The 14,155-nt window shown below is 39.8% G+C and overlaps 2 protein-coding genes across 8 annotated transcripts in view; one reads left to right on the forward strand and one right to left on the reverse strand.

The window, feature by feature from the left end:
- The window catches only part of BTD (biotinidase), a 12,700-nt gene extending 8,203 nt beyond the window's left edge, over positions 1-4,497 (reverse strand). The window contains exon 1 of one of the 6 annotated variants that reach the window (XM_065830333.2): positions 4,229-4,497. Coding sequence is in view for 1 of the 6 variants with exons in the window: in XM_065830336.2 (XP_065686408.2) it covers positions 3,847-3,908 (62 nt within the window). In the remaining 5 variants the exon portion in view is untranslated. Of the gene's footprint in view, positions 1-2,341; positions 2,470-2,841; positions 2,962-3,594; positions 3,807-3,846; positions 3,921-4,228 lie in introns of those variants that run through there. The other 5 variants (XM_065830336.2, XM_065830334.2, XM_065830332.2 and 2 more) reach the window with 5 other exon arrangements.
- The window catches only part of HACL1 (2-hydroxyacyl-CoA lyase 1), a 25,015-nt gene continuing 14,796 nt past the window's right edge, over positions 3,937-14,155 (forward strand). Inside the window, exons 1-4 of one of the 2 annotated variants that reach the window (XM_065830331.2) lie at positions 3,937-4,086; positions 5,055-5,159; positions 10,359-10,399; positions 11,605-11,685. In XM_065830331.2, coding sequence (XP_065686403.1) covers positions 4,012-4,086; positions 5,055-5,159; positions 10,359-10,399; positions 11,605-11,685 — 302 coding nt within the window. In that variant the 5' untranslated portion in view covers positions 3,937-4,011. Of the gene's footprint in view, positions 4,087-5,054; positions 5,160-10,358; positions 10,400-10,659; positions 10,959-11,604; positions 11,686-14,155 lie in introns of those variants that run through there. The other variant, XM_071804991.1, reaches the window with a different exon arrangement.

Below are 14,155 nucleotides of genomic sequence, written 5' to 3' on the forward strand. Positions count from 1 at the left end.
TAAATCTTGAGTATCAGTGAAGTTGAAAGAGCATGCAGGAGAGATGCATTGATGCTAATATATATTGATAGCCCCGAGTCTTCAAGTTCAGTTACTGACCTTCTAAATTGTATTTTCTCTTTGGTAACTCTTACCCAAAAAACGCCATATGTTCCAAAACACTCTTAGTGCTTTTCAATCTTTGCGATCCACAACTCCCTGAATTTTTCTGAAGCAAATACAGATTGAAAGACACATGCATGAAGAGCCTTCTCTAGTTCTTATGAGGAGTTCAGCAGGAAAAAAAGATAAATTTTAAACTAATTTCATTTTTATTCATATTAAATGTAGTTTTGTACATAAAAAAAAGGTCTACAGCAAGTTAACTTTAAAATATCTCTTTTCTTAAATTTCAGAATGAAAAGCAGCTTTTTTTCTTTTTTTTGGTCTAAATATCAACTGGTTTAGTATCTAACAATGAACAAATTAAAGTGTGACAAAAGCTAGTCAAAAAGCATTTATTAAGTACTATCTTAGTTTAAACCACCTGTTTGCTTCCATGAGTTACATATGCTACTTGCAACACTGGTTTGATAGCAACGCAATCCCATATAGGACAGGAAAACAATGACCTTAGTGCCCATGGTAAGCAGAAGACTTGTTTGCTCAACCAGAAAGTTTTAATATTGAGTAACACTTATAAGGGTCCAGGAGTAACTTAGCTATTAGATGCTGCTAAGCTCAACTACATATTCATATTTTCTTGAGCTTTAGTTTGCCAACGTGTCCATATGTTCCTGCCTTCAAGGATAAATTTAAGTTACTTAAAGCACAATAAAAACAGAATAAAGCCTTGGCATCTCTGTAAACAGATGTATTAAAGATACTCCATTTATAGAAATAGTTTTGAGAAGTGATGTACAATAAGCTACCCTTGCTGTCCTCCACCTTGAGCAAAACACTCAGTACTTATGGGGGAAGTGATTCAGCAATGCATAGCAAGAACAGTGGATCCTAATCTGTTCTATGCAGCTCAGCTTTGCAAATGAAATACCAAGATGCACATGAAGATATAAAGCAGTAGCAGAGGAGGGAGAGGAGAGGTGGGAAGCCTCTCACAGTTAAGGAAAGCACCGAAAATAAACACCTGGTGTTGCACCTCACTCACAAGACTATATTTTCTATTTCTGTCAGCCCTTCAGAGCCAAAATACTATTTAGGACAGGAATGGGTTCTAGTCGGCCATTCCTCAACAGAGCTGTCAGCTAAGATGTAATTAGAATTCACTATTACTAGCGATGGAAAAAGTTGGAGAGTTTCAGATCACAGGATGGAATCGCTACACATTAGAAAAAGAGTCTTTTTCAATTCTAAGCAAAACACATTAACATAAGAAATTAGCAGGTAATAGGCTTCTGCAAAATGTATTTTACAGATGTGCTTGGAGAATTCTCATCTTTCTGCCAGTTTATTTTCTGGTGGTCAGAAATACTCAAAGTACTAACCTGAATCCCTTCCTTGTTCAGATGTACAAGAGGTTTAGCACCGAACATCCAACTACACAATCCCATCTGGCTGAACATGGGCCCAGAAAAATAATTTAATAACTAAAATAATTCCTCAGAATCCTTACCCTTGGTTGTGATTACTGCTGGTCCTACAAATGATGGCTGAGCACTTCAGTGAGTGCTCCCTTTCTTTCCCCTATTTGACTGCTTAAACAGCAGAACCCTGCTATCTAATGGATCGCTTCTAACAAGGAGAGCTGTGACAATTCCAAGGCTGGGCTTGGTGACAGTAACCTTTCCAGCCAAAACCAGGATACCATCAGGGTTTACTAAGCCCTTAGGCTGTGAAACTCCAAATAAGTCTCAGCCACATTCTAGGGTTTTTTCCCTAGTGGAAAATGCTACACGTCTAATTCTTTCATTGAAGTTAATTTGTTTAGGGTCTACAGAGCTGTCATCTCACCTGAGACACAACTTCAAAGGAAATTTTCATGAACTGAAATGCTTTATAATTTAATCTCTTTTTCTGTCCCTTTCCTGTGACCTATGCGGTCTTTTGCCTGGCAGATACGCTTCAGTAGGATCATCTCGCTCAAATAGTATTTCATAGCAGCATTACTGTCATGCAGTCACAGTATTCTAGCTACAGTTCCATACAAAAGGTAAAAACATTGGTGTTCAAGTTCAGATGCCAATTCAGACAAGTTTTCCCTCAGGCACATTACAGACTATTTTCCTATTCAGTTTTTCAGACCATCTAATCTCAGTACATTGTGAAACAAAGCACCTTGTCACTCACTTTTCAACAACTCTCACCATACATAGATGTGTACACAGAGAAAAGCAACACATACCCTGCTCCTTAGCACTTTGATACTAAGAAGAATCCAACAGACTGTAAAAAACAGAGGCAGCACAGCACAAGTCAGGGTCCTCTTAAGTGATTAATAGCAAATGCCTGGTAAGCTATAGTAACATAAACACTAATAATTACTAGCCAACATATTAAATTTGCTATGAAAAAATAATTACAAATTTTTATCTAGAATGTATAACACAAGAGCCCCTACATAGGTGTAAAAATACAGTGAAATTCAAGTTTTTTCTACTCATCCCTCCCGTCTGCTGCTTTTATATGCTGCGCTATATGCTCATAAGCTATGCTTTCTAAGTTATTGATGGACTGACGATGAACCAAATGCTTCCATTATTAGTGGTTCAGCTTAATGGCGGTAGCACAACCAAGAAGTCAGATGGTGGGGCAGACCATACTGTCAACTGTGCCTCTTCCAGGACACCTGCAAGTTTGGTATGGCCTAGAGGGACAGAGCCAGCTAGAATGGTGTGCACCAACCTTTGTTGAAGATTTTGGAGAAGGCTCACACTACACTCCCGCTTCTCACAGAATCACAGAATGTTAGGCATTGGAAGTGACCTCAAAAGATCATCCAGTCCAATCCCCCCGCCGGAGCAGGAACACCTAGATGAGGTTACACAGGAAGGCATCCAGGTGGGTTTGAATGTCTCCAGAGAAGGAGACTCCACAACCTCCCTGGGCAGCCTGTTCCAGTGCTCTGTCACCCTCACTGAGAAGAAGTTTCTTCTCAAATTTAAATGGAACCTCCTTTGTTCCAGTTTATACCCATTGCCCCTTGCCTTATCGATTGTCACTGAGAAGAGCCTGGCTCCATCCTCCTGACACTCACCCTTTACATATTTATAAACACTAATGAGGTTACCCCTCAGTCTCCTCCAAGCTAAAGAGCCCCAGCTCCCTCAGCCTTTCTTCATAAGGGAGATGTTCCACTCCTTTCATCATCTTTGTTGCCCTGCGCTGGACTCTCTCCAGCAGTTCCCTGTCCTTCTTGAACTGAGGGGCCCAGAACTGGACACAATGAATTCTCCTCATTAATGCTGCCGTCAGGCTCTTTCATCTAACACTACTCTGTACTTTGCCCCACTCTGTGTCAGCGCAGCCTTGCGGTGGCCTGGGGCGGGCAGTGCACCCCACCACCCGCTCCCGCCTCCCCCGCTTTGAAGCCGATCGCCCGTCGAGGCTCGGAGCGCTGCCCGCGCCTCCCCCGCTCCCGACAGGAGCCGGGCACACCTGTACGCTGGCTCCTCGCGCTGCCCCGTGGCGGCTGGCGCTGCCGTTTAACGGCCGGCCTGCAGCCGCGAGGCGCGACTTACACGAGCTGGACGGCCCCCGCCCCCTGGCGGCTGCTCCGCGCTCAACACCGCCACGGGCGTGCGGTTGCGTGGGAAAGAAGGGGCGGGTAGGCGCCTCACGGCCTCTGATTGGTGCTCGCCCTAGCCAATAGGAGGTTCCTTTCAGCCTTCGGGCCCGACCCCGCGTCACCTGCCAACGGGGTCAGAGGTGGATGGTTGCGGCCTTTGGTCCCGCCCTCTCCTCTGCCTCATTGGCTGGGCGGCGTGCCAGTCAACCGCGCCCAACCTTCGGCCTTGGGTCCTGTTCCCTCCGCTCCCCCATCCGCGTCAAGGCCTGGGGCTGCGCGGAGCCGAGATGGCTCCCGGGAGCGGTGCGGAGGGGGAGGCGGTCAGCGGGGCCCAGCTCATTGCTGAGTCTCTCAAGGCTCAAGTAAGACGGCGGGTGACCGGCAAGGACCTTCCCTACGGCGAGCGGGAGGGGACAGTTACTGCTGGCCACGCAGCGCGGGGGGCGCCCGGGCCGCGGGTTCCCGTGGGGCTGGAGAGAAGCGAGTGTGCGCAGCCAGACTCACCCTGGGCAACACTGCCGATCTCCTGGCGGCGGGCACAGCGGGCGGGGGGGGACTCGTCCTGTGGAAAACAGGGACGTCCCACCGCAGTGGCTCGGACCCCCGAGTTCCTGTGCCGCCGCGGGCAGGCCTGAGGTGGTGCCCCGTGCGCGGCGTTCCGCGGTCCTTCACTTATTTCTTCTTCCTGACGAGCTTGCCCCTTCCCGAGCTCAGCCGGTACCTCTGTTACCATCAAGTGGCGCCGACCGCCCTCTGCCTGTGGCAGCTCCAACTTCACTCTTACCAAAAGTCTGTGTCGACCTTGAACTTGAAATGCTGCTGAACTAGTGCTGGTCTTAACGAAAGACCTGTTAGGCCTGTGATACACAAAACTGTAGTTCAGTTGTAGCAAACATAAGCGCAGTCTTTTAATCTATAAGTTTTTTTCTCATGGTTACCATCCCAGTTATTTCCTGGGGCCTTTTTTCAAAGTGCAAGAGCATGTAATAATACAAAGAGTTTTCAGAAGAAGCAAAGTTGACCTGCCGAAAAATGCTATAGCAGAGATATTGCAAGTAAGTGGTCAGTTAAAAAAGCAAAACATACGTTGCCTCAGAATCTGGGCTGAGCAGCTGGGGAAGCTCTGGGTTTTGGAGGCCTAGAAGTGGTGGAACAACTGCAAAGGCCACCTGCCATTATGCATGTTTCCGCAGTGACCTATGCACTTTCATGCAAATATAGATGTTGTTACAGTTCACTTTTAGACTGCCTGTATAGTTAACATGACTGTGTTTCAGTCCTATTTCATTCTGGAAACAATTCTAATTTCTTCTAACATTTTTCTTTTTAGGATATTAAATACATGTTTGGCATTGTTGGCATTCCAGTCACTGAAATTGCAATTGCAGCCCAAGCAATTGGAATAAAATATGTAGGAATGAGAAATGAACAGGCCGTAAGTACATACCTATAGTAGGACCCAATCTTTCTCTTAACTAACTTACAATGGAGTGAAATTTAATTTATCTTTTCTTACCGGGAAGAATATGCTCTCTGAATGTTCATTTGAAGAACCTGTAGAGAAGCAGTTATTGTCATACTAGAATAAGGGAAAACACGTGTTGGTTGGGTGTTTCTTTTTCCCCTTCCCATTTTTAAGTGCGCCTTCCTTTTCTCGTAAGGGAATTGCAACTTCTTTTTTTTTTTTTTTTTCATTTCTGGATGCCTTTTTTCAGTAAGAGAGAGAAGACAGAATGAAACTAAGGGTAAAAATAATTTGGACAAAGCGTTCTACTGCAGAAAGAAAAATTATCAATTTTGTCTTCTTCAAGTAATATATTGTGAGATTTTATCTGCCAATTTTGGGGGAGGCTCATCCAGGTTTTTGGTTTTCTGTAGATTTTTATAGACTTTCGAAGCTATTTCTCCCTTAAATTTTTCTACCAATATTTTGTTTTGCTGATGTCCTTCCTTCCAAATTAGAACAATATTATCATTCTCTCTCTAATTAGCAGTATTTTAATTTGTTTTTTAGAGCTTTCTTAGCAGCTGCTTTCCTTTTTGCTTAGAAGGATGTTTTACTTAGGAGTTATTACCTACAGGAGTAAAGAGGTAGACTTTTTTTTTCCTTGTCTCTTTTCTCTTCTTGCAGTGCCCAAAGAGAAAAGTTTCCCTGCTGATAAACTTCTCCAGACTATTTTCAATAAGTAGTATTTTTTTTCTTAATTGTGTTTTAAAAGGTTACCAAACAGCAAACCATGGAAAGTTACAGTGCTTCTGAACACTCAAAATCAAGCACAAACATACACTTAGACAGTCTTAATTGTATATATTTCAGCTTCATTGTCTAGGTGTCAGAAATTAGACTCAGGCTCACTAACATTTTGATGTTATGCCGCTGGTTCTTGATTTGTTTGGTTTTCTGCACTAGTAACCCTTTAAGCATTCAGTAGTTTCCGAGGTGGTCTGAGGTTTAATATAATGACCTGAGGTTTATACCTTATTTTCAAGGATTGCTATGCAACCTGTCTCTATATTGGACTGCTAACAAGTGCGTCATAATTTTTCCATACTCAGAGTTGCTCTACTACATTTGTCAATTTTCCATAGCTAATTGCCAACAAATAAATAAATTGCTTGACTTTTATCTTATCAGTAGATTTTTCTTGTGTTTTAACTTGTTTATGGATCCTGTCTATGAATGCTATTAATTAGAATTTACCACTTTTATGAAGAATTCCTTTGAATGTTCTAGACCTACACAGTATTTAGGTGCCTGTATTTTGCAGCAGTGTTCTTTTTTTTTTTTCCACTGTGTAGTTCATAGCTTTTGTGCATTGTCCCAGACACGAATAAAGTATTAAGATAGGAGCTCTCCTAAATCAGGTGATCATGAGATGTATATTTTGCAGTCTAATCCTTGTGTCCTTATATTGGAATGTGAGAATTTACAGAGGAAAACATGTCTCCATATGGAAAAATCTGTAACGTAAGAGACAAATATTTATTTTCAAAAGGTGTATTTGTTTCCTTTGAAGGACTGGGAATTTAACACAATCTTTATATTCCTGTAGGCCATTTAGGAAGTACTCCAGTTTTAGCTTTGGTTATTAACATGTTTGAAATTAATTTCTTCGTGTCTGTAATTAACAGGGAAGATGGCTTTGCTGTCCTGTTTATCACTCTTTACTGGGCTTTTTTCGGTTAGATTGAAAAAGTCAAGAAGCATTCTACTGTGTAAATGGTGAGGTACTTTTGCTAGGGGAATAATAATAACATGGAGATCTGTTTTGACATCAAAATGTCAGGGTTTTCCTTCTTTGGGGAATGGAAAATAATGAACGAAGATATATCTGCTGGTGGGTTTTGTTTTGTTCTTTTTCCTCAGTGAAGACATAGAGTAATTGCTTGGCAGAGGAGAGAGTAAAAGGTTATACAGAGTATATCCAAGATACGCTTAATATTTATACATGGCATGGTTTTAATTGTCCAAGTTTATGAGTTGTGTGGTCTGGCTGTGGAGGACGTGTATGCAGCTGCTTCCTTTATTGCTGAAGGCAGCTGTATATGATCTAAGATATATGAAAGCAATTTTTTTTTTTCCGTGAACTGAGTTTCTGCCTCATTTCTGGGCCAGATGTAGCAAAAGCCCTAAAACATCAGAATAAACTGACTAGAAAGACCATATTAAAGCATGACGTTAAAAGCTACACAGTACTACCAATATTCATTAGCTAGTCTCCTGGGGCCTGTGACATGGCATAAGTTTGCTAGAAGCAGTTTAACCCATGTCCCATATGCCCCTTGAGCGCCAGATAGTTGTGTTGCAACACAGTAGGGGGATGTGTTTTGTGCATCTGTCCCTGGGTAATTAGAGCTTGCTGTGATTGTTTAGAAGACCAATAGCCCAGGTCAGTTCTAAACTTTAGAAAACCTCTTTACTAGGTTGTTATTCATTAACAGCACACATTGCTAATGCTTACTTCTTAATCTTTAGGAATAACTATCACTATGTGTTCAATATAATCTCTTCTTGATAATCATATCTGAAGTTAGTCATGAGTATGCAATATGCTGGAGGTGATGCAGCGTGGTTAGTACTGATGGTGGTGCCTGTCAAGGGAATCAGGCTGAAGAACCCTTCAATAGGGAAGCTGGGACCAAAGGGGACATCTTTCTTCTCCACCCCTCAGATTCTAGATCTCTCTTTATAAGACATTTCAACCTCTGAACAGATCTTACTCTTTGGCCTCTGTGCCTGAAATACAGACTCTGTGGTGCTGGATGGTTGTTGCTTTCCCAGGCTAAGACAGGTACCTTATCCTGTTGCACATCTGGGGTTTTTTTGTTCTGGTTTTTTCCATTGCTGCTTTTTCTAAAGCAATTACAGTGTCTCCCCACATCTCAAAGTTGCACTTTTTCAGTGACTAGTAATTGGCCGTCAGCAAGTTGCTTATAATTCTGGGACTGCTGCTTTCATCCATATTTTCAAGGCCCACACTGAAGTTGTATGACATAACAAAAGACATCACATACTAGCTCAGGTTCATACAGAAAGTTCTCGTATCAAGTTGATCAGAAGCGCTACAGGAACACTGAGCGTTAGGTACAATTAAATAAGTGCTTCAAGCCTGCTACTGGGCATGGCAGTACTATTTTAACTTGCACCACCGGTTACAAAAATGCTTAACCATTGTTTACTAGCAATGTTGTATTAGTTTGCTTATGACTGAGTTGAAAACAAACTAATTTAAATAATCCCTGCTTAGTGTGCTTCTGCTTGTGTGGGAGCAACTGGCCTCTGCTTTGGCTACAGTTCAAACCCAGCACTCATGAGTGGCTGCAAACATTGAGTTCAGTGCCTGCATCTGGACACCTGCGTTTCTTCCTAATGCTGATTGTGGGTTTGGTGGTCATTGGCATTTTATATGCCTACATCCTTCTTGCCTGTCTGAGAAAAATAAGGGTCTGGTTTCAGCTGATCGACTGTGTTGTGACTTTAACAAATAACATGAGGGCCGTTACTTACATTTTAGTGGTGGGGGTGCAAGGTTCATAAGTAAAGTGGGTCGTTACTGTTCACACACGCACAAAAAGATTTTAAGTATACCTTTAAAATTATTTATGGTCTTCTCTAAATACAAATAGATCTAGTCATGTTGCTTCGTTGCAGAATGAAGCAGTAAAAGTTGTAATGGAAATGACTGTACGTGAACCCAAACTCTATGTGCTGCTTTATTTTGCCACTCAGTTTTAAAGAATGGTTGCCATGGAAATTCAACACCATGCTTTAAGCTCCATCAACAAGATTTTTAGTGGCACTCACTGCAAATATTTCTAAGTTTTGCGCACAGATATATCATCAAGTTGTTGTCTAATTCTTTAATATTAATGACATTTTTCTTTCCCATGTCAGAGGCCTATGAAAAGGAGGAGATTTTTCTTATCAATGTTGTATGTTTGTTTGCTTTCAACAGTTCTCTATCCTAATGCTGCATAGAAAATAAGAGCTGCTTATTATTCCTCTACTAAACATGTTTTTCTTGAACACTTTTGTATCTGTAGAAGCATGAGCACATTAAAGACAGTTTTTTGTTCTGTGTAAAAGCTTATAGTAAGTCTGTGTTTTCACTGATTTAAGCAGAGATTGCTAGCATGGTGTGTCACCTAGAATTATTCGTAGGTTTGAGGAAAATATTTGATAACTTTGTTAACTTTTAGAAGAAGCTTTTGTTACTTATTCTTTTTAACACAATAGTATGCAAATAAAACCAAAAAACAAAACCCCAATTCTATTTCAAAATGAAAGAGGCAGGCTAGAAGGCCAGAACCTTACTTTTTTTCCAGTAAATGTTAGAACTTGCTGAATTCAAGACAAAAGCAGGAGAATATGAGGGAGGGATTTGGCAGTGTCATTGTGACTCCTTTGGAATTCTTGGGTTACCCGTCAACGTCTGTGCTTCTGCTTGATCACATATTGTATTTTTACCAGGTGAACTTTGTATGTAAATGTTGACTGTTAACACAGGAAGAGCATGAAAACATCGCCTGTAATAATGCTGTTGATAAGCTATGTTAACACGTATTGTAGGTGTTACTTTTGTGAAAAATATTCGAAGTGCAATTTTTTTTTAAAATACCGAAGTAGCTAAAACTAAGAAAATCAAAAAAGGAGTGAAAAGCACTTCAGCAGCTCATCTTGTAAAAGATAATCCCTGATCTTCTAACTAATCTTTCCAGTGGGTGGTTTCAACCTTCTGCTTAATTTCTGAAATACGATGAGTCATTTTAATGATTTCTGTGTGTTGCCTCACTCTTGCAAATCCCTCTTGCATGTTAGTCCAGAAGGCAGTAGAAGGCAGATGTTATATTATGTTGTTCTATTAATATTACTACCCTGGTTTCAGGATCTTTCTTTTATGTAGTTGTTTTTCCTTTTAAAATTATAAATATTCCTGTTATTGTGGAAAACAGGAGCCTGAAATGTGGAGATGAGTCTTGAGGTTTTTCATATAAACCTTCCTGAACACACCTTATAATGGGGAATGAAGGGCAACTTGTTATTTTAAGTATTGTTGTTGAAAGTTTTGTACAAGATATCACGAAATGTGTATATAATAACAACTGTATAATTAATTCCAATATTTTTCAATAGGCTTGTTACGCTGCATCTGCTGTTGGATATTTGACTGGCAGGTACATTCCATATTTATTAGTACTTATAATAATATAATTGATAAGATTTATAACTGCATTAGAATCAACAGAAGATGGAAACATTTTTCTGGTTTGCAGCTGGGTATTTTTAGTGTGTGCAGTTGTAGGGCAGTTAAAATGGAACATGAATTTTAAAATAACTATTATCAGTATTTCTGTTATCCATCTTATAACTTTCTTATTTTTTCCCTTTTAATTTCTCAATAGTAGATTAACAGCATTGGTATGAGGGACAGAAATCATGCCACCACTGCTTGTTGCAACTTGGTGGACCTGCTATATCTTGATCTCATCATCTGGATGTGTTGTTCAACAAATACCTTATCAATATGGAGACTGGTCATATGCCTTCTGGTCAACCCTGTGTTTCTCCTGAAATGAAATACTGGCTTTTCTGCTTTTACTGCATTTTGCTCTCAATATTACTGGGAAGTGTTCTGTGGCCTGTGAGTTGTGCTTCTGGGATATGCCATGGATCCTTTTTCTAAACTGATCATCTGGTGTCTCCTTGCTCACAAAAGCAGACCTGATGATGCAGGTGATCATTCCTTATTCTGTCTACAAGCCTGACACCTGTGTTATACAGTTTTGTAGTTCTTCTTGCTTTGAATAATCCTCTGGAAGTAAGCTAATTTTCTTTCTGATATGTAAAGAGCTACTAAGGAATGCTCAGTAGTTAAGAATTATCATTTTTATCTCATCACCTGGAAAAACAAGTGCCTATTGCCTGAGTTAAAGTGCGATAAAATATGTGTTGAATCAAAGGCACTTCTTCCTTTGTGAGCTTTCTTCATTCATGTCCAGTGCTAAAATGGAGTTGACAAAACTGCAAACTGAAGTGGCTTACCAAATTCCGCGTAAATGCTAGGTGATGGAATGAATGCAATAAAAGTAAGGAACTGTGTTATCATGAGCCTACTTATGTTGCAGACCTCTGTGTGGATGGCATGTTACAGCTGTTCTCTTGCTTTTGTAATTGGGTTGATACAGCTAAGTGATTTATGATTCCTATGTTTATTTTTAGTCCTTCATACAAACCCCTTGCATTTTGATGACACGATTAAAACTTCAATATTTTATTTTTCAGAATCTTGCTAATTTGTGTTGGTTATTTGTTCAGTGTTTCCTGTGCTCACTTCCTTTTCTCCGTCTTCTTTTTTATTTGTGTGGTTTTTATTTTCTAGACCAGGAGTATGTCTTGTAGTGTCCGGACCAGGTTTTTTACATGCCCTTGGTGGGATGGCAAATGCAACCGTGAACTGCTGGTAATTTAATTACATTTTTCCTTTAAAATTCTAATAATTGTTTGCTGTTATTTGTTGTAGATGTTGAGCTCTTGCAGTACTTACAATAGGACTTCTTTCTTGTGGTTAATGAGAGGGGATTATTCATATATCAACCATAAAAATAATATAGTTCCATATTTTGTATTCTCATGGATAAAATTCTCCTTTTTGTCCTACCCTATTATACATGTATTGGAAAATCTATCACCATACCTGATTCTATGGATAAATTTGAAAATGAAGTCAATATTCAGCCTGTAATGCTTTATTGATCATGGAGAGGCCTAGAGGTTTTTTCTAAATTTAAATGCACATTGCCTTTGTATTCCTGTATTTCATATGTGAACAAATTGACAACTGCATTGTTAAAATCCATATTTACTCCCCACGCAAGCATTTAGAGCAGTAATTAAGTATTGAATTAAATGATGGTACAGAGTGATAGCATTTACTCCCACAGGCCTTCACTGAGACATGGCAAGTTTAGCTGGTCTGCCACTGAAAGCTGTTTGAAAAGCAGTATGAGGTATTTTGGGTAGAAGTTCTGGTAATACCAAGCGCACGTGATCTGGAGCATTAGAGTAGCAGCTGCTGATGGACAAGAGAAGCTCGATAATGGGAATGCCAACAAATCAAGTCTCTCACACTTCGAAAAAAGATCTCTAGCATTCAAATTATTTTTTAAGAAGTGAGTTACTGACTGATCTTTTGCTCTCCCTGTGTGACCTTAGATTTAAAAAGAAGATAGTAAAACCTTGCTTTTGAACAGTCGTGGATTTGATTATAAGAAAGAAGTATTCATGGCACTTACTTGTGCATTTGCAGGAGACACTGGTGTTTTCTCACAAACTGATTTTTATCTGAGTTAAGGTCTATTTACTGGGCTTGATCTTGCATAAACCTGTGCTCCTGGCAGAAGGTATAGGGAGTGACTTATCTACTTTGGCAGATTTGACAATATAGTAAGAAGATTGGTTTTCACTGACCAAACCACAGTATGAGCCAAAAGCAGAGAAGTAAGTGTTCACAAACCTTAAATTTAGCCTAATGAAACTTGGCTCGCTTCTCACAGAAATAAGCTCATAGTTGAACTGACCCTGCTGGTTCTGACTTTAAATAACTCGGACTGAGTGTTAGTTGTTAAAGCTCAGTCCGAGTTGTCTTCCTTGAGCCTGGAGACCCATTCTTCTGATTCCCCTCTGTTTCAGTCTCTTCCAGGTTGAAAGAAACCTCTTCTGTATCAACTGGAAAAAAAAAAGTCAAGCAGTTTGATAGCACAATTTGCTACCAAATGTGCTTTTAGATTTTTTTACCTCGGAATAGGTTGTCTGAGTAAAAGAACCTTTGGTTTACTCTTGGAAGCTGGCCATAGTGAGCTGTTGGATGTGTGGATCTCGCCAACTAGGTAGCTAGTGAGGCCTAGGTAAACTGCATTTCTGAGGCTAAAACCTCTTGATATTTCATGTTAAAATTTCCTGTAGTGCTGCCACCTTCTACCCAATTCTGAGCAAAACTTTTGTATCTCACTTTGAGAACAGCTTCAAAGAAGAGTTTGCAGTAGTTAGTAAGATTTCACTATATAGTAGCATGGTGAGATACTATGGTCTTTACCTGACATTGCAGTTGAAATTTTTTTTCAGTTAACTGAAGTTCTCCTCCTACAAGTCCAAAAGGCTAACTATTTTTAGTAGTTTCATTATAGTAAATATTCTTCCTGGCTCGCTGCTTTTGTTTATTTGTTTTACTTGGTTTATAAGCACTGCTCTTTAAAATGTGTACAGTATTGTGACAGTAGTATGATAATTTCACTGAGGGAAAAACTTGTGTCTGCTTGCAATTATGTAAACTTTAAAAGCAGAACCAAATATTTTCAAGATACAGCCGTTGGAGTTGGCCCTCATAAGAGTAGTGCCTTCTCCTAATTATATTTCAGTATTGGGAAGTAGTTATTTTGTTTATTAAATAAATTTGGAAAATATAAATGAGAGGGACATAAGGTTTGTCACTATGAAATAGACTGGTTATATATGGATAGTCATAATCATTTTGCTGAGGAGAGAGTGTCAGCAAAATAAAATATCTAGAACATATACCAAATGCATTTTTTCATAAGGATTTTTCATAGAGGTGAGATTCAACCTCAGGTTCTCATGTCACCATGTCAGGGGATTAGAACTGAGATTTTTTTTTTTTTATTTATGGCAGAGGTTATGAGCTCGGATCCAGATACACATATCCCAAATATTATGGGTGATTAAATTTAGTATTATGCATTGAGCACACTGTAAATGTTTCAGCTTAATACATTGTATAGATAAATGCAGTGAAAAGAAAGGTTGTATCTGAAGAGAAATTGTTTAGGAGAAAAAGCCTGGAAAGCTATTCACCTAATATTTCAATTTAGTATGATAAATGAGCACATTAATAAGACAGCATTCTTTTATTGACT

The sequence above is a fragment of the Patagioenas fasciata genome, chromosome 2, assembly GCF_037038585.1.
Source record: "Patagioenas fasciata isolate bPatFas1 chromosome 2, bPatFas1.hap1, whole genome shotgun sequence".
Classification (NCBI taxonomy): Eukaryota; Metazoa; Chordata; class Aves; order Columbiformes; family Columbidae; genus Patagioenas; species Patagioenas fasciata.